General features: G+C 38.3%; 3 protein-coding genes and 1 non-coding gene across 5 annotated transcripts in view; 2 read left to right on the top strand and 2 right to left on the bottom strand.

Moving 5' to 3' along the window:
* LOC126367310 (elongator complex protein 2) overlaps positions 1 to 25,034 on the top strand; it is a 327,370-nt gene that overhangs the window by 165,793 nt on the left and 136,543 nt on the right. The gene's annotated exons all lie outside the window — the stretch shown is intronic.
* LOC126367336 (protoporphyrinogen oxidase-like) lies at positions 376 to 2,302 on the top strand. The gene has a single exon (XM_050010823.1). It carries the CDS (start codon positions 517 to 519, stop codon positions 1,984 to 1,986), a length of 1,470 nt encoding a protein of 489 aa, XP_049866780.1. The 5' UTR covers positions 376 to 516; the 3' UTR covers positions 1,987 to 2,302.
* Positions 2,307 to 13,720, bottom strand: LOC126367335 (dynactin subunit 4-like). Its single transcript, XM_050010822.1, has 9 exons — positions 13,529 to 13,720; positions 12,518 to 12,686; positions 11,963 to 12,070; positions 11,043 to 11,197; positions 9,563 to 9,728; positions 8,174 to 8,357; positions 7,438 to 7,642; positions 6,701 to 6,843; positions 2,307 to 3,761 (listed from the first exon to the last, which is right to left on the bottom strand). Exons 1-9 carry the CDS (start codon positions 13,655 to 13,657, stop codon positions 3,551 to 3,553), a joined length of 1,470 nt encoding a protein of 489 aa, XP_049866779.1. The 5' UTR covers positions 13,658 to 13,720; the 3' UTR covers positions 2,307 to 3,550.
* Positions 21,747 to 21,819, bottom strand: Trnav-cac (transfer RNA valine (anticodon CAC)). Its single transcript has one exon. It is a non-coding gene; the product is annotated as a tRNA-Val (tRNA).

The raw sequence follows: 25,034 nt of genomic DNA, 5'->3' as shown, positions 1-25,034 counted from the left end.
TGTGTCCCCATTACACGCGCATCGGTGGACAGTTTTATAGACTAGTAACGAGGTCCTTTCGGGGTGGATAAATTGGAAAATAATGTATGGATTAGGTAGCTTAGGTCTGATCGGTCTGATTTAATGTTCTGTTTGAATTTGAACCATAGAGCACTACCTGAAACATAGGGCCTCTTTGGTTTGAACTTCATTTTCATCATTATCGCAGTAGTGATTTTCCTAAAAGGCGCTTGTTTGATTTTCACTGCGGCGACGATAAGATAAAAAAAATATTTAATTTTAGTAGAATTTCTATCATTTGGTAATGGCAAGTTATATGTTGGTCAGCATTTCCGCTTCCTATCAATTGTCATTTCTCAGCTGTTTGTCATTTGTCAAAAACAACTGTCAAGTCACAAAAACGATGTCAAAACAAAAGTTGATCTAAAACACCGTTTTGTATAATTAATTTTTGGTAGTATTACTACTTAGAATCTAAAAAGTATTCTTATATTCTAAAACGAAAAAGTAATCACAATGGCTGCTATCCTGGGTGGCGGGCTTTCCGGCCTTGCTACAGGTTACTATCTGATAAAAAACAATGTTATGAATAACAATAATTTAAAGTTGTACCTATTTGAAGCTACGAGTTCTTGTGGAGGATGGATCAAAACTATAAAGACCAAAGACTATACATTTGAACAGGGGCCCAGGACTATCCGACCAAAAGGTGTTACAGGACTTAACACTCTAAATATGATTCAAGATTTAGGATTGAGTCAACACATATCACCTATAAGACCCGACCATCCTGCAGCGAAAAATAGATTGATATATGTCAATGACGCTCTTCATGTACTGCCATCCAGTTTCAAAAGTGTTTTTAAGAAAAATGAACCTTTTTCCAAGCCATTAATTTTTGCGCTTTTTAATGACATTATAAAACCTCAGGCACAGTTAAAAGATGACTCTATTTACAACTTTGTTGAAAGAAGATTTGGAAAAGAGATAGCTGATTATGCTATTTCACCAATGATATGTGGTATATGCGCTGGAGATGCCAAAGAAATATCTGTGAAATTCCTCATGAAAACTTTATTTGAGTGGGAACAAAACCATGGTGGAGTCTTAAAAGGACTCATGCGATCAATGTTTAAATCCAAAAATAAAGAAAACTTGCAGTTGCCTTTGAGTGATCTGGCAAAGAAGGCACAAGAAGAAAACTGGAATGTATACACAATTAAAGGTGGTCTAGAAACCTTCCCAAACACTTTGTTCAGTTACCTCAAAGAGAATGATGTGAGCATAAATATGGACACTAGGGTGGAAGAGATCAAGTTCATTGACACGGGTGCAGTTTTTCTAAAACTTAAAACTGGCCAATTGATTAAGGCAAATCATGTGTATGCTGGAGTCCCGGCATATACATTAGCAAGATTGGTATACAAACAACATCCATACTTATCAACACTTTTGAGTGAAATTCCATTTGTGACAGTTGGTATAGTTAATTTATATTTCAGAGGTGATAAATCTCTGTTAGCTCCAGCATTTGGATTTCTTGTTCCTCCAATTGAAAACTCACCAATTCTTGGAGTTGTGTTTGATTCATGTTGTCTACCAGATCAGAATGGAACTGTCCTCACAGTCATGATGGGTGGAAGATGGTTCCAACAAAAATTTGGAGATGATCCTTCTGAAGCTAACTTGCTGCAAGTGGCTTTGCAGGAAATTGATAGAATCTTGCATATAAAAGATGAACCAGCTTCATACAATGTGAATATTTTGGAAGAGTGCATACCTCAATATGTTGTTGGTCACTATGAGAGGGTTGAAAAAATTCGAAAGTACATCACAGATGAGAATTTGCCCATGTCATTAGTGGGTTGTAGCTATGATGGTGTTGGTATAAATGATGTTATTTATTCGGCTAAGACTCAAGTTGAAGAAGACCTTCCAGACTTTAAAAAGAATATGGATTTGAATATGACTGTGGATAAACCTTGATAATGGACAGCAGTTAACAATATTGTGGATATTAGTATGGTAATGGGGCTTGGGACTCAATCACTTGATCATGTAATTTTTTTGGTGTAGAAATGTAAAGGATTATTAACCTTGCATGTTGCATTAATATTGTGGTACTTATTAATGTTTTCCTAACTGCAAGCTGTTAGTGTTATCAAATAAGCATACAAATTTAAAAATCTTATACTTATGTACTTCCTGGATGTGATTATAGACATTATTCCATCAACTAACAGAAGCTCTATATTTTGCATGCAGATGCCATATTTCTTAAGTGGGAAAATAAATTAACACTCCAGTAATATTTATCTGATTTATTTGATATATTTTTTTATTATAAAAAGAAAAAAATGAGAATGTGGATGTTTTTCTCTTATAATTTACTCCCTAAAGTTAAAATATTAAAAGCTATAAAAATAAATAACTTACAATTAAGTTTACAAAAAAGTGGGATTTAAAAAAGCATACCTTAGGCACAGTTTCGTTAGACAACTATAATTTATGTTTTTACATACTTATTTAGTTTTTTAAGCATCTATGAACATATTGCATAAACAATTTTTTTTCTATCTACATATAAGGGTGAAAAAATATTGCCAAAGCAAGTTTAAAGACAGTAAATTCATATTTATTATTATCTACCTAATAAATAATCTGAATGTATTTGAAGTCATGGCGTATTATAGATTTAACCACAATAATCTCATATTTTACTTCATTATATACTTTTTGGATGATCTAAATGTAGACTTGTAGATATTGCTGCAAACCCTGAAAAGCTTAACAATGAAAACGGATTTTAAGTCTCACCTATATGTTACATATTACAAAATGCATTTTGTAATACACTTTAAAGCATTTTCGTATTAATATTAATTGCATGGTAGAAAGGAAAGATATTTTTTTCTGTAGCTGGTTTTAACTTCAAAGATCCTGGATATTAACAGATTAAGGGTTGAACCACATCTGTCACCATCTCATCGCATTTTCCTATGCTTCTATAAATTTTTGTTACTCAGAATCGTCATTGGCTAGAGCGAGACAGCTTACGCGCGTGATAACACTATAGTGTGCAGATATGACGCCAAAACTGAATAAAACTATATGCCTCTCTCTAGCGTGCGTTACTACAGTTCAAATCTGAACCAAATATCTGTGTGTACTTACACCGAGCCGGGAAATCGACTCGAAACTATTCACTGGCGGAAGTGTTAACAAGCAAAACCATTTTACCACCAACCATTTTTCTCATTCCTACCATGATACGTTCTTTGCCTATTCTGGCAGATACAAAGTTTAGTGACCTTAATAAATTGACGATAACACAAATATTCTTTGTGAAACTGTTTTGACAGTTCAAACGCAGAACATACGATAACACAGCTGGCTCGACCGTTATAGACGGCGAAACGGCTCACCACCTATCACGTTGGTCTAACAGAAAGCTCGATGAGGTGTGGGTGGGTACTTAGTTCATTTTGCGACGGATGTACCTCTGACCACTCCAATTGTCGGGAGCTTTATGTTATGTCCATTAATCTATTTATTCGCCAATAGTGCCCAGATCCAATAAGAGCGTAGTATATAGGGTGTGGTCGCGGTGTTGCGAGGCGGTGGCGGAAGGTGGCACGGTGTTGCGGTAGGAGTACTCCAGCGCAAACGCGGACTGCGCAGGCGCGCCCGGCGTCACGGACTCGTCCGCTGTTACTTCTAGACGCAAAGCCAGCTTGTTTGACTTGCGCCACAGGATTATGCTGCGGAAAAATATGTTAAATTAGGTTCATTGTTGCATGAAGTAGATGCGGAAGAAAGTAAAATAACCTCCTGCGGCCCAGATTTCCAGATACGATAGTTAAATAATGGGGTTTGAATTTTAAAGGAATTCGGGCCTTAAGTAAAAAATGAAATGATTAGAAAATGATTTGACATCATTTGTGTGATAGTACGATATCCATTACCATTCTTTACAAAGGTTGGATAACTTTTTAATTATTTTATGGGAATCAGTGTATCTAATTACGAATTTTCATTTGGGGAATATACATACAGAATGTTAGTGACACCGTAACAATTACTGAGGGGTATGATTCTGAGTTGTTATCAAGTAGAATTTCCTGTAGGTAAATTCATAAAAAAATGAGTTTTTTTATTATTTTCAGTTCCATACTTTTGCGACGGACAATTCCGCTTGATAACTACTCAGAAGTTTTCGTTATGTCACTAACACCCTGTACATATGTAGTGTGTATATTAGTAGTTAAGTAAATATAAGTTGAAAAACTGATGCTACTGATATATTTATGTATTTGCCAAGCTAGCGTGTTCAATATAAATAAAAAAATTCTCGGTAAAATGTATTGCAATATTTGTAATACTGGCAATTGAAGAAACAATATCGCGTGTTTTACCTATTTAAAACAAGAATACGACTTTATATCGCTGCGAAACGCACCAATAGTCGTCATAATTGCTTTAGCATTATCGCGATAAGCGAACTTGAAAGACGAGTTATTCAGTTATATTATGAGTTATATTGTAGCAAACAAGTATTATGTACTGAATGGAAACATGTCAAGTCTATTAAACCAATGCTAGAGCTAATTAGTGTATTCAAATAACTGCATTGCGAACAATTCAAACAACTATCACTGAATTTATCGGGTTAATAACAGACGTTCAAGTATGAAGATGCATTTTGTTACGTAAGGAATTCCTTTTAATTAATTGCATAATATGCAATAAGGCTAGGCATATATCAATAAATGAATTCAATAATGTTACATTGACCTTCAACAAGTTTAACCATAATAATTACGTTGAATAAATGATTCTGATTTCTGAAGACTTGTAAACAAAAAAGCAAAACTGAGTTCAGCTGCTTGTCGATTGATTCAATAAATTTAGTCGAAATCGATAGGTTTGTTTATTCCCTAACATGAGTGCCACGTCATTTTGTTCGTATTTTGACAGAACGACATGACTTATTTGGGTTCACATTTTAGCACCAATCGACAAAACGACATTATATCGTCAGAAGCGATAAAATGACCGTGACAAAATTTTACCACGTTGCGTATGTTAGCGCTACTGGACATGTCGTAAAAACCGACAAAGGGTTTGTCGTTTGTAATATAAGTAAGCGAGAGCAACTTATACTTTGTATTTACCCATATAGCATTGACCAAAGGCTTAATTGGCATGACCACCTTGAACTAACAGCTTGCAGACTACGTAAGTTGGTGTGGATTTTTAAAAAGCTACGACATGTGTGCTCAAAAGAATTACTCATTAAAATATACATAGCTCTTGCTCAATCCATTTTATTATACTGCATCCCAGCATGGGGAGGGGCATCTAAATCGAGGTTTATTCAGCTCGAGCGAGCTCAAAGAGGTCTTCTGAAGCTAATGCTTTTTAAGCCGCGTCGATTCCCTACTTCTGATCTATATTCATCAGCGAATGTCCTTACGGTCAGACAGTTATTTGTTGTAATGACAGTGCTTAGACGTCATAAATCTATCACTTATCATCCTCAACAAGAACTAAGGAGACGGCCAAAAAACATTATTAACACTCTTCGAGTCAAAACTGATTTTGCACGTAATCAGTACTACAATCTTTCGGCTAAATTATATAACACAATTAACATAAAGTTAAATGTCTACCCAAAGTCCCTGCATGAGGTTAAATGTACACTGACTACATGGCTGAAGACTTTAAATTATTTGGATACTGAATCCTTGTTATACTAAGGGCAATCATCAATACGTAATCACCTAGTGGACTTATAATATCCGATCCCAAGATTTTCAAATCGTAGGGCTAGGTGATTATCCGTAAACGCACACACACACACAGCACGCACATACACCCTCATCACTACACTACACACCATCATAAATACACACATAAATCTAAAACAATATCATTAACTAAGTTTAACCTTATATGCAACCATAGTTATATAAGTAATCCATTATTGTATTCTTTGCTGCACCCACTGTTAAGTTTACCTACTAATACAAATGTTATACAATAACAGCTTGCATGCAATTACTTTTATAATAATAGGTACCTAAACTATAAAATTGTCTACAAACATAAACCATTGTTAAATAATAATTTGGGAAGAGCGAGGCCACCTAGCACAAGCAATGTATTGCTTAAATGGTGTGCCTCCACAATTTGTGAAAAAGGTTTTTGGAAGACAAATAAATATTTTTGTATTTTGTATTTTGTATTTTTTTTGTATATCTAACGTGCAACAATTTCAATTGCGACTTCATTACTTCAATTAGTTAGTCCGGTTTTTAATTCTCTTTGAATTAGTCATTCACTCTAAAAACATCTCGGTTATGGTGTGGATAAAACAAGTGAATATAGGATCAATAAATGATCGCTCTTAGAGTTGATAGACCGCTGGTAATAAGGTGTCGGTGGTGGAGGTGACTCACTGTTCCCTCATTCAGCGCTTATCGCTATCGACCCACTAGGGTCGATTAATTCTTTCAAATATTTTTCCTCTCAGACGACGCCCTGAGCCGAGGTTCGCGCCCAACTGGGCACCCTCAGGCCTGTTGTCTTAAACGTTGTACCGGGTGAGAGCCTTCAGCGCTCCCCATTTGTCCGGCCAAGTAGTTAATGCCATCTGCGGCAAATCTACAATAAGTCAAGAAAAAAAAAGGTGTCTCACTCGTTGTCGTCGTGTGTGGCGTCGTCGTCGTACTCGGCGGCGTCGTCCCGCGGCGCCACGCTGAGCGCGGCGGCCGGCGCCGTGACGCGGCACGACGGCGGCAGCACGGGCGCGCGCGACATGGCCTTGTACAGCGACGCGTCCTGCGGGACGGAACACTGGCTTAGGCTGCCCGCCCACGTCCGATGGTACTCGATCGGTAACCGATTTTTGTAGGAGAATAATCATCATCATCAGCCCATTAACGTCCCCACTGCTGGGGCACGGGCCTTCCCTATGGATGGATAGGGAGATCGGGCCTTAAACCACCACGCGGGCCCAGTGCGGATTGGTGGTTATTAACGACTGCTAATGCAGCCGGGACCAACGGCTTAACGTGCCTTCCGAAGTACGGAGGAGCTCGAGATGAAAACTTTTTTGTGGTCACCCATCCTATGACCGGCCTTGGCGAAAGTTGCTTAACTTCAACAATCGCAGACCGAGCGCGTTTACCGCTGCGCCACCGAGCTCCTCAGGAGAATAATAGAAAGTACTAATTGCAACAGCGCTACGCACACGTCGTAGGCGAGTGAGTAGGTAGCAAAGTAGGGCAGAAAAAAATAGGTGTGTTCCAACCAATTCGATTATCGGCAACAAATGGAACGTCGGGAAATGTATGTAACGCACACTACTCGCCGACAAAGGTCCACATGTACCAATCTCTTCCTTTATAAAAAATATGCGTAATCAAAACTAACCTTCTCCAAATTGAGCGACTTCTCCAGCGACTTGTCGATGCTCTTTGGTTGTTCGTCCTCCTCAACAGGCGGCACGTCTTCAGGTTGCAGCAAACGCACCTGCATCTCGTGTCCCGTCGGGTTGGTAAGCTTGATCAGCAGCGCTGACTTCTGACCCGGCTTGATTGTTTCGTAAGACATTATCTTTATCTCTGGTACGTGGTAGCTGTGGGGTGAGTAGTCGGTAATCAGTAATTGACAGTACTTTGTTGCTATTTTTTTAAACTGTGGTAGTCCATGATTTCCACTGTGAGGGGACTGGTTCGAATCCAGCACGGACTTAGGACTTAGGTACACCAATCATCTCCCTAACGTTATCCGTTTTCACAGGGTCCGTTCACCTAACCTGAAGATTTCACAGGTACGGTTTTTTACAGAAACGACTGCCTGTCTAACCCTCCAACCCGCGAAGGGAAAACCAGCCCAAAACAGGACGTAAACCAATTAATGTCGAAATTATTTTCAAATGTATGTTTGGATCATAAACGATCATCACAATGAAGGAAATCATCTTGAGGAAATCAACATACCCGATAAATGCGTTTAGGAGGTATATGACCTAACCTGTACTGGGGTGACTTTCCCTTCGGTTTGGAAGGTGGATTTATGTGGTTTCTGCCTACTCCAACGGGAACTGGGCGTGAACTTATGTGTGTATTAATTTAGTGATGAAACTGTTGTTTTCCATTTCACTTACTAAGCCAGCAACTCGATCTTGAACTTGATGGAGCCAGGATTATACTCCGGCTTGGTGAGGTTGTGGTCGCAGGCGCGGCACCGCTGACTCCTCTTGACGCTGAGCAGCTTGGCGAGAGGATGCAGCCGCGACACCGACGCCGGCTGCCACTCCGGCGACGCCAGCCGCTGGCACATGCTCGTTACTGCAGAGCAAATGTATTAACTAGTGTTGCCTATCTTTAGGCCATTATCAATCGTCTAAAAAAGGAATACTATCGTTACACAGTATTGTTTCTGACTATTGCAAGGATTATCGACACAAACTCAGATTTAGACTAAGATTCAGATTATGACTCAGAATTAATATCAAGTGGAATTTTGGAACTCAGAATCACGAGCTGAATAATCCCTCTCAGTATTCGTTACGATGTCACTAACACCCTGTAGATAGTATTGTCGTATATAGTATTGATCTAAATGATGATCCATGCTTCGGAAGGAACGTTAAGCCGTTGGTCCCGGTTATACTACTTACTAATGTAAGTATAATACTTGTTAAATGAGCCATGTCAGTAGTAGTGACACCAAGGCTGGTTAGTAATCTGCCTCACAACCCACACAGTAGAAGAAGTACAGAGATACAGTTCATCACCTAAAAGTATACAGCTTCATCTATCGTGTGGGTTGTAAGGTGAATTACCAACCATCAGGGTTATTATTGAGCCACCAAAGGCCCCTAACATGGCTCATGTAACGACTAAGTAGTAACCGAGACCAACGGCGTAACGGCTTAGTATACAGCTTAGTACGAAAGAGACAAGAGATATTTTATTTTAGATTATTTGGAGAACTTACAGACTAATTATCCTAATTATACATTAAATGAACTAAATATGCATGAGACAATGCTAATAACAAGTTCCCGCCAATAAATGAAAGGGTAGGAGAAAAAATAAAATAAGATAAGAAAAGCAGCTAGAACGGTACATAAAGATAATAGCTAACAAGGAAAAAGAAAACAAAAACCCTAAGTCAGTTCGAATCTAGGTGGGTTAGTAAGTATTAATCCAATTTAAATTAACCATTGACATTGGGTCTCAAAATATTCTTGTGTTAGAATTCGCTTAATAGATGCTAGTGTGGAATAAATCTATGCTGTTAGATGATTCGTTAAAAAGAGTTGCTCGCACGTATGAGAAACTCATTAGATCTATAGTTAGTTCTAGATCGCGGTATGTAAAGCAATGGACGCTGCGTTAAGCCTAGAATGTTAGTCCTCAAATAAATTGAAGATAGGAGATCGGGACCGTCGTACGAGCCATTCGCCAGCCCGACCAGTTAACATTATATCATATGTTACTCTAATCATGCTACATATATACAAATTAAAGGTGTAAGCATAACTCACTCTGTTTAAGATTGACGTCCTTGGTGAAGATGTCATCTGGTAGTTCAGCCACGTCGGCACTCGCCTGGCTGGGCGTGAAGTTGGCGATGGCGGAAGACGAGCCGCCTTCAGCGGACGGGAGTCCTGCTATGTTCCGCGCCATCGCACCTGTGAGACCCGTCTTATCCTGTGAATTGGTGAAACATATACAGGGTGTTAGTGACATCGCAATGAATACTAAGGGGGATGATTCAGGCCATGATTCTGCGTTAATATCAAGTGGAATTTTCCGTCGCAATATTCACGTTTTTTTTAGTTTATTTAAATTATTTTCAATTCTATACTAAAGGCCCCCGTGGTCCAATGGTTGAGCGTTGTGCTCACGATCCGGAGGTCCCGGGTTCGAATCCCGGTGGGGACAAAACACAAAAATCACTTTCTGATCCCTAGTTTGGTTAGACCATTACAGGCTGATCACCTGATAGTCCAAAAAATAAGATGAAGAATTAATATCAAGTGGAATTTTGGAACTCAGAATCACGAGCTGAATAATCCCTCTCAGTATTCGTTACGATGTCACTAACACCCTGTAGATAGTATTGTCGTATATAGTATTGATCTAAATGATGATCCATGCTTCGGAAGGCATGTTAAGCCGTTGGTTCCGGTTATTACTTACTGATGTAAGCACGTAGTCGTTATCATGACTCATGTCAGGGGCCTGTGGTGGCTCAGTAATAACCCAGACACCAAGGTTGATGGGATTGGTAATCCACCTCACAATCCACACGATAGAAAAGAATTCTATATTTTTGCGATGGAAAATACCACTTGATATTAACTCAGAATAATGAGTCACCAACACGTATGAGAAACTGGGCCGGTGCCCGTGAGTTTGGCTGTGCAGTACACAGGTCATAGGAACAAGAGAGACATGACCCGAGCAATAAACTACACGAGTTCGCATGTCACCTGTTAACTCACGTCGGCGTGTGAGCGGCCGAACCAAGACATTTCTGGCTGGACCGCTACATAGATTTAGCCGCTGTTCATTGCCTGGTAACCAGTAAAACAAACGATAGTTGTGGTTGCGCGATACCAAATAAAAATGACGTGGAAACTGTTAAATTACGATTGATGCCTCATATAATATGATCGTTTTGTGCATATTCCGGTCCAACTCCAACCTCCACTCTGTAATAAGAACTCTGTGGCCTAAAATGTCTTCCTAACAGTTTGAATTTCTAAAATCCCCCTAACTTCTCCTGCTTGTTTTCTTTGAACAATGAAATATTTGGGTGATGGCTTAGCACCATGTGGTTCATCATATCAGGAGTGTCTTGTGGATCTGCCCGGCTCAACAGGAGTACAGTACAGACGTTTATTTTTGTACGCATGTGTTGCTTGCCTACATTGAGTGGGAAGGTAGGTATTGTTCCTGCATTTTCGCATAAGATGGATTCATATGAAAACGCGTCCAAACTGCGTCCAGTATACTCACAGTGAGAGTGATGAACTTCCCACGGATGGAGAACTTCTTCCTCTCTCTCTCTATCTTCTCCTGCTTCTCTTGCAGTGCGATGGCCTTGTAGTAGTCGAGCAGCTGGTTGACGCGCGTCGTGAACGGGTTCGTCCTCTCCGGCCACCCCCCTGATGCTATACGACAAATATACAAGTCATCATCTCCCTAGCATTATCCCGTTTTTCACAAGGTCCACTTACCTAACCTGAAGATTTTACAAGTTCGGTTTTTTACAGAAACGACTGCCTATCTGACCGTCCAATCCGCGAAGGGAAAACCAGCCCAACACAGGTTAGGTCACATACCTCCGAAAATGCATTTCTCGGGAATGTGGGTTTCCTCACGATGTTTTCCTTCACGGCAGAGCACGTGATAATAATTTATGATCCAAACATGAATTTGAAAAAGAATTCGACAATCATTGGTTTAGGCCTGAGCTGTTCTCGAAACTGCGACTGCGACGAAAAATATACAAGTATTTATGATTATCAAAAAGTAGAAGATATCACGTAAGTGCAACAAGGTATGTCACTGGGGAGAATCCTGAGTAACCCAAACGATAGAACATCTTACATCGTGTCCTGCGTGCCCGAACACCTGCACGCAGGAGGATCTGATGAACTCTGCAGATAGCGCCATACTTGTTGCCAAGTTTTGGGCCGATACTATTTAGTTTGCCATCGACACAATAAGAAGAAGATCCTGAAACTATTGAAACTATTGAAGCAACTTCAACTTATTATGTGATATAGTAAATAACATAACAGAATATAGTATCTCGCCTGTATCCTCGAAGGAGTATGCAGAGGTGTATATTATATACACCCACTCTAAGCCATCTATGCTGCTGTGTGTGTAGTAAATAAAATTTTCCTTTTTTCCTTCTTGATATGACTCACCAACTGGCTGGTCAGGTATGCCCACGTCTCTGGAGGTCCACCGGCAGTTGAAGCAGGATAAGTAGTACATCTTCTTCGGTTGTTTATTCTCCACTTTTGCATCTCCACCTGAAGATAAAATACTTTTTATACAGCTGGCCACTTGGACACTTTCGGAGGTATCCTTTTCGAAGTCTGTTCTTCTTTTAATCCTGTTAACCCCTGCTGGGATTTAGGGCTAAAACAACGGATTTCCACTTCACTTTCCTTTTGGTACTACTATAGTACAATAGATACTAAATAGATAGAATTTGTAGCTCATGGTGGTCTAACTCAATAACAAAAAAAGATAATATTTTATACAAATCATTTATTTAACTTATTCATACAACAAACGCAATTATATGCAAGAATCTTATTAGAAGTATTTCATCATCAAAGCTCCCCAATATTCATTTTGTTCATTTGTATGTATTTTGATTTTGTACAATAAAGGATATCTCATTTAATTATTTAGTCTCCTTTCTCCCATGCCAATATTTATTATTCGAGCAGATGCTCTGGAGACTGAGTTACCTGCAGCATTATCCTGGGGTGGCTGCCTAGGTTGGGCAGTGGTGGCCCGAGTGGACAGCGTGTGAAAGCAGCTCGGGCAGTCGAAGCAGCTGCTGCACCGGTTCTTCTTGAGCCGCGCCTCTGAAGATGGCATGTTCTCCAGGCAGTTGGCACAGTAATGGGAATCCACCTTATAAATATTATTATCATTACTATAAGTATTTATGCTGCAAGTTGTCTTCTAACAACCGGATATGACTGAGAGATACAGCAACAATATTATAGGTAGTCCTTCTCTTTTTCCAATTGCCTAAAAAATTAGACTTATAAAATTAAATTTTATTTTGTTTTGTATTTTGTTTTGGATTTTATATTGTAATGGGTTTTGTTTTGCCTTTAATAAAGAATTATTATTATAAAATTAACTATTCCTTTTTTTTATACAAAAGAATAATATAAATTAAGTAGATGGACTTAAATAAGAGTGTTGTTTCTTTTATACTTTGTCATGATCAGAGTATCATTGAACAATAAAACAGGGTATTTTATTGTATTTTTGAGTTACAATATATTTTAGAATCAAATAGATATTCATTTTGTATACTTATCTTGTCGTCTGAAAGCATTTCGGGCAAAAAATCGAATAATGCTGGGTTTTGAAACTGTACTTTAAAGTTTGAATGAAGGGATATACAGCAACTTATAAGTAGCTTTACTAAATGCACAGATGCATTGTCATAATATGTCCCACATCTGTTTTGTGTTTAACTACTGTGGTTGACATAGTTCCGATACAAAAACAAAATAGACACAGTACAACAATAAATAGACAGGTGTGCCTAGGAGTGGCTATTGAGTTGTTATTTTGTTAGAAGTGGGTTCATTGGAAAATAATCAATAATTTTAATATATTAACGTTTATTTCATAAACCCCACAATCGAATACTGCTAGTACACATAATTATATATTTCTTTATTGTATTTTCAGCACAACATAAAGAATTATAATGTAAAATGCAAAATATGGGTTACCTCATGACAAATGCAGAATCCACATCGTATTTTGAGACAATGCCTACAGAAATAGAGGCTGGTAATAGGTTTAAGCTGTCCACAAGAACACACATATTTTACGTAGTCAGGCTGGGTTAAGTACGCCATAGTTTTTAAAATATTTTTATTCAAAAACTGAAAAACTAAACCTCCACCATAGATGCAAACAATCTGTCAATGTCAAAATTGACATAAAAATGACGTCATCGACAAACGTTCGGAATATACAATTTACTTACTATGTGAACTGTTAATAAATTCATAATTATTTTTAACTCTTTTCCTCTGCCATTACATTATATTTTAAATAATTATTTACCCAAGCAATGAGAAAATAGGTAATTATCACGTTAATATAATAGGTAATAAAAATAAAATAGGTAATTGTCATGGTTTTCGAATGTTTCTTTATGGTGTTACTATGCTATAAAATTATATACTATTTAGTAGTTTTATTCCATTTTCGTTACGAGGGCACTAACTATTTTCTAAAACTAACAAATGCAGACCTATTACGTATTTTACATCTTATGACCGCTATTGTGAGATAACGTATGAATGAATAATATTATCGTAATGTCTCTCAACTAAACAGATGCACCATAAAACGGAAGTGCAAAAGAGTGGCTAAATGCGCGAAGTCACCACATAGTACTTAACCACTGCGAGTTACAGGATATTTGTAATACCTAGCTACATTGTTGTTTATAGTTGAAGTATTCACTCACGTTGACCAAGAACCTAGGTACCTACTAAAGCGTAATTATAAGATACTAGGCATTTAAAGTGTAAGCATTGCAATTCACTCGAATAGTTTCAGACTTTTAAGTGCGTGATTTTTCCGTATTCGGGTTTTAGTTTTATAACTTATACTTACGTATTTCTGAAAATTTATAAAATTTACCGATGTAATTCATATACTTAAGTTTTACTTTTTTTTAAAGTTTTACTCCTCTTAAGAATAGATGATGATCGATGACAGGATACAAAGTCGCTAAACCTTTATTTAATCCGTGTAGGTAACATAGGCTCGTGGAAGGATAAATACATAGGGGATGGACGGGTAACGAACGTGTACAATAAAGCTACTTTATTGCGCTGATACGTTTCAAATACACTCAGGCTTGTGTGCTCTAACTACCCTGGTAGGGAATATGCATGTTATTTATATCTATTCTGTTCTCATAACATAACATAGCATAACACCTGTATACCCGGGGTAGGCAGAGGTGTATAATATAGGTACACCCACTTATGGCCGTCCTATGTCATAGCGGGCGAGCCTATTCCCGCGGGTCCAAACGGGTCTTTTATCAGGTCCAAATCATAGAAACCACGTGATATCAATTATCTATGGTCCAGGCATGAATTTAAGTTCATAAATCGAATTCCGTGATTTAGAACCCGACCCGGGATTCGAACCCGAGACACTTCGACGTAAATCACACTTTCTTCAAACAGGGCTATCACGGATCTATTCTCATGTACTTAGTCATGTTATTACTTCATCGATAAAGTTACAAAACAGTGCCCCATATCGGTGAAAGTAGGTAGCCTGCGTGGTATATGAATCAACAAGCCCTCGCTAACTGCTATTCAGAATTTCTGGCTAATTAAGTACCGAAATTATAGGAATTCCACTCACATGAGCAACCTACATCTGTCCATAAACTGCAAAATTAATGTTTGGATTCGTCGCATGCGCGCGCGCAGCAGGAATATCAACCATTAGGTCTTTTAAGGCATGCCAACAGGAACCTACGTGAGCAGGCTCTCTTTATTGCTTTCTAATGCCGTAATACATTGCGAAAGGGATCCACTTATGTCATTCGCATTAATTGCCCGCCTCAGTGTTGATTTAAGTTATTTTCGTATGAGTGAGATATAGGTAAGAATCACGCCTGGGAATGTAGGGCGCACCGCAAACAGGTTACGCGCATAGAGTCTGCGCATTGAATATTTGTAGCGAAAGTTGATAGGAATTTGGAATTATGCGTTAAATTGTAGGCTCGGATAATTAACTAAGGAAATGCTAGGTTTTGACTACTTACGCCGCTATGGTTACGCCGATATCTGTAAATCACGTCTGAATCTGAGCTCATCGTAGGTATATCGTAAATAAGTAAGTACTTACATTTCTCTTATTGCTATTATACTCGCTCCTTGTTCGAGAGGTATTTAACAGTGTAGTCTACGTCTTATGCTCCAGCATCGTCACTTTCGTATAATTGAGATAGAACTTCACTTACAGGTAAGTTCGTTTAATCTCATAATTAAAAGCTTGGCAAATACGAACGAACGTGATGGAAACATTGAGAGTTGTGGAGAGAACTTCTTTTGTTTCAATTAAAATGCGATGATTGATTTGTCCACTAGCCCGGATGAGCAACACACTTTACTCGCCAGATAAATGAAGTTATGGATGCATTGCCAGTGTAACTAGATCCATGGCTCCATCATTACTAAACGCTGCTGTGGGTCTTGCACAAATTGTTCATTACCACCTCAAAGTACTTCGTAAAATATGAATGACCAAAAAATGTGGGTAAGTACCTATTGAAATATTTCCTGAAGCCTCTCTTTAGTTCATGTGATTACGGATGTAAATTTATCTGTGTAACTAAGGTACGTATTTTTTCCTTGTCAATTATACTTTTAGTGAGATATGAACGTATAAAGGGTTCGCAAAGTCCATGATGTTCATGAGTGAGTAATTGTTACATGAGCCATGTCAGGGGCCTTTGGCGGCTCAATAATAACCCTGACACCAGGGTTGATGAGGTTGGTATTCCACCTCACAATCCACACGATAAGAAGAAGAAGAGTCCAAGATGATTCTTATTTTATAATGTTACTTGTATCACATTGTAGAATGGCAATAAAGTTATTGAGTATGAGAGACGTGAAGTCGAGAATAAAGTACCGCATATCGATACGTCGTGTGCTGTCGCGTGTCAGTCAGTAGGGAAGTGACCTCTGGCTTACACCTCAAGACGAAGTGATGGAATGATTGTCTGCGACAGCGACGATACCCGAGGGTCACAGGGTTAATTGACATTTTCCGCCAAACGTTTGTTTATGTAACAGTAGGTACCTATAATATGCGTATGTTCATCCGAATTGCCAGAAACACGCAAATAAGGCTGCGTCCCCAGTAGGCAAACTGTGAGCCGCCGACTGAGTTAGCGGCGTATCGGTTTAGTACGCCCTTCCATATATTTCAAATGGAGTGATCACAGTTTGCTAGTTTTGCGCTCACTGTACGCAGTTGCAGCGTTACGCGCGCCGACTACTTTAGTGAGCGGCCAACTCCCACCAAAACCGGTTCCAGTCGGCGATTGGTTGTTCGTCGGGCGTAGTGACTCACGTTTGCCACAAAATGATTATTCGGATAGTTAGAAAAAAGCTATCATCGTGTTAGGACGTGTTTTTTTGCATCGCACCTAACTAATCTCAACGCACACACACATCACTGAAAATCCAAGATGTCCTTTGATACGCTAAATAAGGCTAAATAAGCGGCTAACTCTTAACAGTTTGCTTGCGACGCACGAAAATTGATTTGAGTCTGCAGCTAACTCAAATTTCAGTTCGCTGCAAATTTGCGGCTCACTCAGTCGGCCGCTGACAGTTTGCTTACTGGGGACACAGCCTAAGGTCAAGAGAAAATATTTTGTATGCTTTTTAGCGGATTCATCCTTTGATTACTTTGTAGACAAAGCTCATAACTTTCATTACTTACAAGTTATAACGAGTGTCTGTATGACTGTTTATGTTGTATTGTAATTGTATACGACCAAAATAAAAACACGTGATGAAGATTACATAAATAATCTACGTGACTGTATTTTAGCGATTAGTATACTAGTATATAGTATATTAGTATACTTATTTATAAATTATCGAAATTATAAGACGTAGATAAGTTGTACATGAAGTACTTACCTATTAAAAATCTTATAGACCTGCCGGACCGGACCAGTCAGTCAGAGTATATGTGATCATTTTAAGAATGTTTTTAATATCCGTTCCATTTCTCGTGAATCGTGATCAACTTTGTCCTCATTTTTACGTATCAAACAAGTAACTTATTGACCCATGCTCGACGATGATGATACTAACTACTAATATGTAACTTTTGAAAACTACACTAGAAATGACTAAGTACCTCAACTTTCATCTGGCTGTAGGTACGTAGTACTATTATTTATTCTATGCTTTATGTGTATGTAAACGATTAAAATATAAACACATATCAGATTATAATATAATTATAATATACATCCGCGCAGTGAAGTCAATTGAGATTAATAAAATAATTGTTACGTCACATCCGGCCTTCGTCCGTACAGCCAGCTCGTCGCCGTTGACCGTTGCTCTTAAAATTAAAACATTTCTCACATAAAATTATATGAATTACGTGCGTAATCACGGTCACGGTTGAAGCACCGCATAATTTGAAAAAGTTGGACCTGGGTTTAAAATATATTTCTAGGAATAAGTATGCGATATTGACAAGTAATAGAATATGAAAAGGAAAAGATTTTAGATATTTTGCAAGGAAGACTACTTAGACAGGTAGAGTCTAGATTCTACATATCTGATTAAATAGATAGAGAAATGTGGAAGTAGAGGAGTACCTCAGTAAGTAGGTATGCCTAAAACATTATACAATTAGCATTTCGAAAAAAATGTAGAATCGATAATGTTGATAGGTACTTAGTAGTTCGTGCCAGGCTGAAGTTAACTTACAACTTCATTAAGTATGGCAATATTTTACAAAAGTGCTTTACCTACTTCTTCACATGTAGGTGCCTATATCCAGTATGCTCACGCACAGATAGTTGGATATGCTATGCACCGGTTTGCGCGGGGGCAGCTCCGCTAGAGTAGTGTCTAAGGTCGGGAAGCACGTTTGATTCTATTGTGCAATATGACACGCGCAGCGCAAAGGCGCGCGTGCGCCAACATTTTCCCGCCAAACGCCGATCGCGAACGGGCGCGCTCCTATAATCAAATTAGAAAAATAAAAATATCCTGACAATAAAGCCAGGATTTATTTATTAAAAGTAAAAATAAGGTTTTTAAGGGGACGGTTTTTATAAAAAAAAATGGAACAGTAGTTTTTTAATCCTATGTCAGAGTTTATGGAACTTTGGCAGTAGGATTTGGGATATGGTGTGAATATTGCTAAGTGGTGAGTGCGAGTGTTCCGGGATGTGGTCAGCATGTGGCAGGCCCTGGGACTGGTGCTGCTGCTGAGTGAAGCTCTCGCGTTCAACTTTACTCTCGGAGTTTTCAGCGATGTGGTGAGTAAACTCAACTTGTACTTAAAACCTTTTTAGTTAAACTTAAAGTTATTGAAAATGTGTTGAAAATATTAATTTAAAATATTTTACATTAATTATTATTTTACTTTATGTGTTAATAGGCTGCCTATCTATGAAGATAAAGAGATATGTCCCACTGTTGGGAGTCCTCTCAATCAACCGGAGGAGATGATGTTGAATTTTATGTACCTAATATTATTTGTAATATATCTGATTAGTTAGTTATCAAATCATTACCATTGCTCACATATATTATGACGTCTGTAAATGACTAAATCATGGCTTTTCACAAATCATTTTCAGCACATTTCTTTTAAGTACCATTTTTTTCTATTACATTGCATGTATGTATGTATACTTAAATGTCAACTTCATACATAATCCCATCACGTCTTAGTTCAAATAACATACGAGTACGTTGCGAGCTTAGATAAAATCTCAAATGGTGTCATCCTACGTAACGCGATTCGCACAATAAAGTAACGATTACGTGAATAACCCCCGTTATTCAGAACTTTTTGGGTCGATGGGGATCTTCCACATCGTCGCAATTGTCTCTCGCAATCGGTTAATACTATGAACAATCGTCTTTTAGCTCCCATAAAAAATAATGGCTCTACCATAGAGAATGCTAATTGGCAGAAATACCGTATCATTACTGATAATGATTAATTTCGCAAGAGGCGCTTGCTTTTGGACAACCCTAATTCTTTAGGTCGTACGTCAAGTGTATAATTTAACGTTTTGAACAGTTTAGAGTCTGATAATGCTGCCTTCTCTTTTATTAAGATGCACTTGCACTGATAGTAACTTTCCATAATATGTATATAAGTAATTATAAAAATGAGTTTTAAACTCTTTTTTGGCTTACAACGGTGAATCAGAAGTTTTGTAAAACCTGCGTCTATTAACTTCTTTAATATAGATAAGTGTATGCAAATTTTGGAGTAGGTAATCTTAGTAAACATATGACAGCCGGTTTACTCTATTATCTTTTATGCACATCACACGATGTATAAACTTGCACATTGCAAAATACTTAATACTAGGCACTCATCATGACCTTAGTAGTTTAGCATACGAAACATACCTTCCAACGAAAGTATAATAATTAGCGGATATTTCAAAATATAATTTCAATGTTCTTGTAGGTAATTTTATATTAGACAAGAGGCTAAAAGGTAAGTAGACTAGATATAAAATCAATGTCTGCAATCTTGGTGGAGCAAAAACTGTTTGCCTTAGACCCATATTCTAAGATGTAAACTCGAAACTTCCTCTACTCGACTCGGCCTCGACGTGAGTAAACTACAAAAAAAAAGGGAAAAAAGAAGAAATTTCTTCTATTCCGTGCTTTACTTACTGGAGTCAAGCATACAGCACTGCCCACAAAACAATACGAAACTAATAACGTCATGCTGCGTCTAAGCGACACCTAAGAATACCGATTTCGAGCTGAGTTAGTCGCCTCAACTGCTGTGGCAGCCCAGTTGGAAGAACGCTTGAATTTCATTGTGAGGTCGCAACCCAACACGGTTCGAATCCCAACACGGGCCTAAACCAATGATTATCGAATTTGTTTTCGAATTCAAGTTGTTTATCACGTGCTCAACGGTGAAGGAAAAAATCGTATAGAAACCCACATTCCCAAATGGGTTTTGGAGGTATGCGACCTAACCTGTATTGGGCTAGTTTTTCCTTCGCGGATTGGAAGGCCAGACAGACAGTCGGTTCTGTAATAAACCGGACCTGTCAAATCTTTTGTCAAACCCTGTGATAAATGGGATAACGCTAGGGTGATATATTAGTCGCCAGGACTTAGGGTGGAGTCGAGGAATGTCTGAGTTACCATCTTAAAATAAGGGTGTTAGCTTATTCGTGAGTTTATTTACACGGAAACTGTATCAGATTATTCAGATTGTTAAGGTCAATTTCATAACGCCAGTGGCTAAGTTCCTGGTAATTTGTGTCGAGTGGGTACTTGAATGAATATGAATATGTTTCATGAAGCAATCTGCTTGAATAGACCAACGTTAGCGCAGTTGGAATATGTTAGCAATGAAGCATAGGAAATGACCTGATATAAGGTGTAATAATAAGTCATAACATAACATAAACAGCCTACATACGTCCCTCTGCTGGGCACAGGCCTCCCCTCAATCAACCGGAGGGGGTATGGAGCATACTCCACCACGCTGCTCCATTGCGGGTTGTTGGAGGTGTTTTTACGGCTAATAGCCGGGACCAACGGCTTAATGTGCACTCCGAAGCACAGAATCATCTCACTTTTTCAGACAATCACGTGATTCAAGCCTGAAAAGTCCTTACCAAACAAAGGACAGTCTCAATAACTGATAATAGTTTTTTTTATAAATTCGTTTTTTTAATCCCTGTTGTTGAGGATGTTTTAGTGCTGCTAATTGTCTTCAGCTTTAACACGTTGTTCCAAAGAATTGTAGTTAAAGAACTACTTACTGCAGAATTGTGATGTTATTAAAGACAAATTATTTTGAACTTTCTTGCATAGTGATCACATACTTTCTTTGCTGGCTGTAGAGAATTAAAAATAAAGCTTTTTCATATCTTCTTGCACTCTTCCTCTTCTTATCGTGTGGGTTGTGAGATGGTATACCAGCCTCATCAACCCTGGTGTCAAGGTTACTCAATAGTAACCTTGGCTCAATAGCCAACAAAGGCCCCTGACATGGATCATGTAACGACTATTAACTTACATCAGTAAGTAGTAACCGGGACCAACGGCTTAACGTGCCTTCCGAAGCACGGATCATCTTTCTTTCGGACAATCAGGTGATCAGCCTGTAATCTCCTATAACCAAACTAAGGATCACAAAGTGATTTTCGTGATGTGTCCCCACCGGGATTTGAACCCGGGTCCTCCGGATCGTGAGTCCAACGCCCAAACCACTGGACCACGGAGGCCGTTAGTTCATATCATACACTATCTGTAATTGCACCTTCCACTGTCAACCAGCTTTAACATCAGATCGTGCACTGTCACGTCACTGCACTAACACAAGACATGGCCCTGTGAAGTCACCAATACTTATCAAAGACGAATGTAATCGCAAATGTAGGTGACAGCCATTCCCTGGTTGCAGGCATTACCTCGAGAACCTGAAGTAGCTGAGAGCAACCTCGAAAATGCTGCTCTATTACGGGTTAGTATAGTTTATATTCATATTATTACGTCACTTGGTGTTCCACATGATGTTATCTGTAACACTCTATTTTTTTTATTTTTTTTTGGGGAGCTATTTAACTAAGTACACAATATGTATACAGGGCACTAGTGACATCGTAACGAAATCTTTGAAGGACGATTAAAACCACGATTCTGAGTTGATATCATATTTCAGTACATAATTTACAGGGTACTGTGACTTCGTAACGAAAACTGCGAGGGATGAGTAAAACCATGATTCTGAGTTGATATCACGTAGAATTTTCCGTCACTAAAGTATGAAAATAATAAAAAAAAACACAAAAAAATTCATGGATTTTCCGACAGGAAATTCCACTTGATATCAACTCAGACTCATGGTCTGAATCATCCCCCTGAGTATTCGCTATGATATCACTCCGTGATACAGGGTTTCCGCCAGTAATGTATACATGTTTAAGTTTTTTGATCAATAAACATATTCTATATTATTCTATTAAAATACCTACATAGTACTAACGAAATTCTTTAATTACCAACCTTTTACCAACTACTTAGATATATTAATTATATTTAATTTATACAGAATGGATAAAATTAGATTTATTATTAATAAATGCAACATTGTAACTTACCGTTCCTTTCTAAATACTCAAGGGAGGTCGTATGATGTTTATATGTATTTGCATTTATTAAAACTAAAACTAAAAAGAAGATTACGACGTTCTAAAGTACAGCGTTAGGTATTCCCTGTCATTGTTTTTTGAGGAAGCGTTTTTTTATGTAAGTAATTAATTATGAATATTTTATTCCAGATACTTAGTAGTATTTTTTCTGCTTGGTTTGGAGTGGAAAGAAAACTTAGCAAGTTTCGTGTTATAGATATAAGTAAACATAGGCGACACTGCGATCGTTCCAACCTGGACGCGGGAGGTTATTAGAAACCGCTCCGCGGTACCCCAACTGAAATCAGAAATCATTTATTCGCTTTTTTATGGAAAACCCCCAATACGTAATGTTTTTTTACTAAAAAAAACATACAATTAGGTTAGGTTAGGTTAGGTATAATTAGGTACCCTAAACGTATCTAATTATGTACTTACCCTATAGGTATCCATAGGAGATAAGGGGGGGATAAGATACGTTTAGGGTACCTACTCGTAATTACATGTTTTTTAGTAAATAAACATTAAGTATTGGGGATTTTGTATAAAAGTTACGCATAAAATGACATTATAAAACTTGATTTATACCACTGTAGGTTTGAAATTTCAAATAAAATATGCGAAATGATACGTTGTGTACCCATGTATGTAGTTTTCAAGGTAAATTAGGACATGTATTGCAAGCTGTACCATTTTACTCATTTCTATTCACGTTTGGTAAAAGTCCAAGGCTATTATTTATTTATTTGTACACAATAAATGATGATGTCCTCCTAGACGTATCCGTCGACGGCGACACCCTTAGCTAGTGTTAGCCTGGGCTCTTGCTTGCACAGACACAAGGAACATACAAAGAAAACAGATAGTACAGGTAAGCTTATCTCTAAACAAAGAGATTTCTTCCAGCTGACCTACGTGACTATCCTTATCCTTCCTTTCACCGTTTAGGAATAAAGTTTAAACACTGTCTAATAAATACAATGTATATTGTTATAAATAAATAAATTAATAATAATAATTCAAACAAATACAGAAATAAATATATATATATATATATATATAATGATTAAGTTAGTTATTCTAGATCATTGATGTATAATATTATGTTACTATAGCAACGTTCCTATCTTCCAATACACACCCGTGCCGTGACCAAATGTGAGAGACGTTTCGATTTCCAACAACTGCCCTTGGATTTATTGATAGCTATTTCTTTCCCAAATTCGTCTAAAGATAGAATTAATTAACATAATCTCAAAAAATAATCAATCTATCACGTATTTACAACATCGCGTATTTTTATAAGACACGGGCTAAACTAGACGTAACCTATACCTAAAGTTTGTTTCTTAGCTAAGACTGCTTTCCTATTTGTAAAGTTGCAGTTAAGGTCTAACCTGACCTAGTATATGACGGGATTTCTTTGAATTCAATCATTTATAGGCAACGCCGACGTGCAGACAGCGATGCGTTTTGGTAAAGTCCTAACTAGGATAATACTAACCTTTTAATTTTTTGTTACGAAGGGGAAATCCACATGGATACCTCGCCACCCGGGGGAGCGACGAGGTTATGTCGGACTCTTACCGACTAAAACCCCTCCGATGGCCCTCTGCTGCGCATGTCGGGAAGCTCCGGGATCTCTAACGAACGCACCGGTGCTTCCCTCGCGCCTGCTATAAAAAGCGCGTCCCGGGGTAGGTCCCCACCCCTACGCCATCCCAGTTTTACGGCAACGCGAGGCCATGTCACATTACCGTCCCTCCCGGAGACCGTATGAAGAGCGGCTCGGGCCCCCGCCCTTACCACTCACGGTCGCCAGTGTCCCCTTTCAGTCGCCTTTTACGACAGGCAGGGGGTACCGTAGCCCTATTCTTGCGCCCGGAACTACAGGGCGGAGGATAATACTAACCTAACCTAACCTAACCGACTTTATAAAAAACGCATCGCTGTCCTCGCTAGATCTGTCAAAGAACGTAAGTTAGTGTTGTGACGTTCATTAGCATAGTGTTCATTAGTCGAGATTAGGTTGAACGATTGTTTTCTATCTAACAGTAGGGAAATAAACAGAATAAGCATAAGTACCTAATTATATTGTGTCGTAAAAGTCGACAAGAGATTCGTGCTGTCATGTTTAATATCTTAGATTATTCTACAGGTAGGCAAGTGACAAACTCACTATAACCGCATTTCATTAGCAGGTAACGTAAAGTCTTTGAGTACTCATACTCGTATATAGGTACTTACGTAGATTTGTACTTATGTATCATAAGTCTGCCTACTTATATTATTATGAAAGTTTCACGGCG

The sequence above is a fragment of the Pectinophora gossypiella genome, chromosome 6 (genome assembly GCF_024362695.1).
Source record: "Pectinophora gossypiella chromosome 6, ilPecGoss1.1, whole genome shotgun sequence".
NCBI lineage: Eukaryota > Metazoa > Arthropoda > Insecta > Lepidoptera > Gelechiidae > Pectinophora > Pectinophora gossypiella.
The sequence above is the reverse complement of the archived record's forward strand: the minus strand, read 5'-3'. Positions and strand labels throughout refer to the sequence as shown.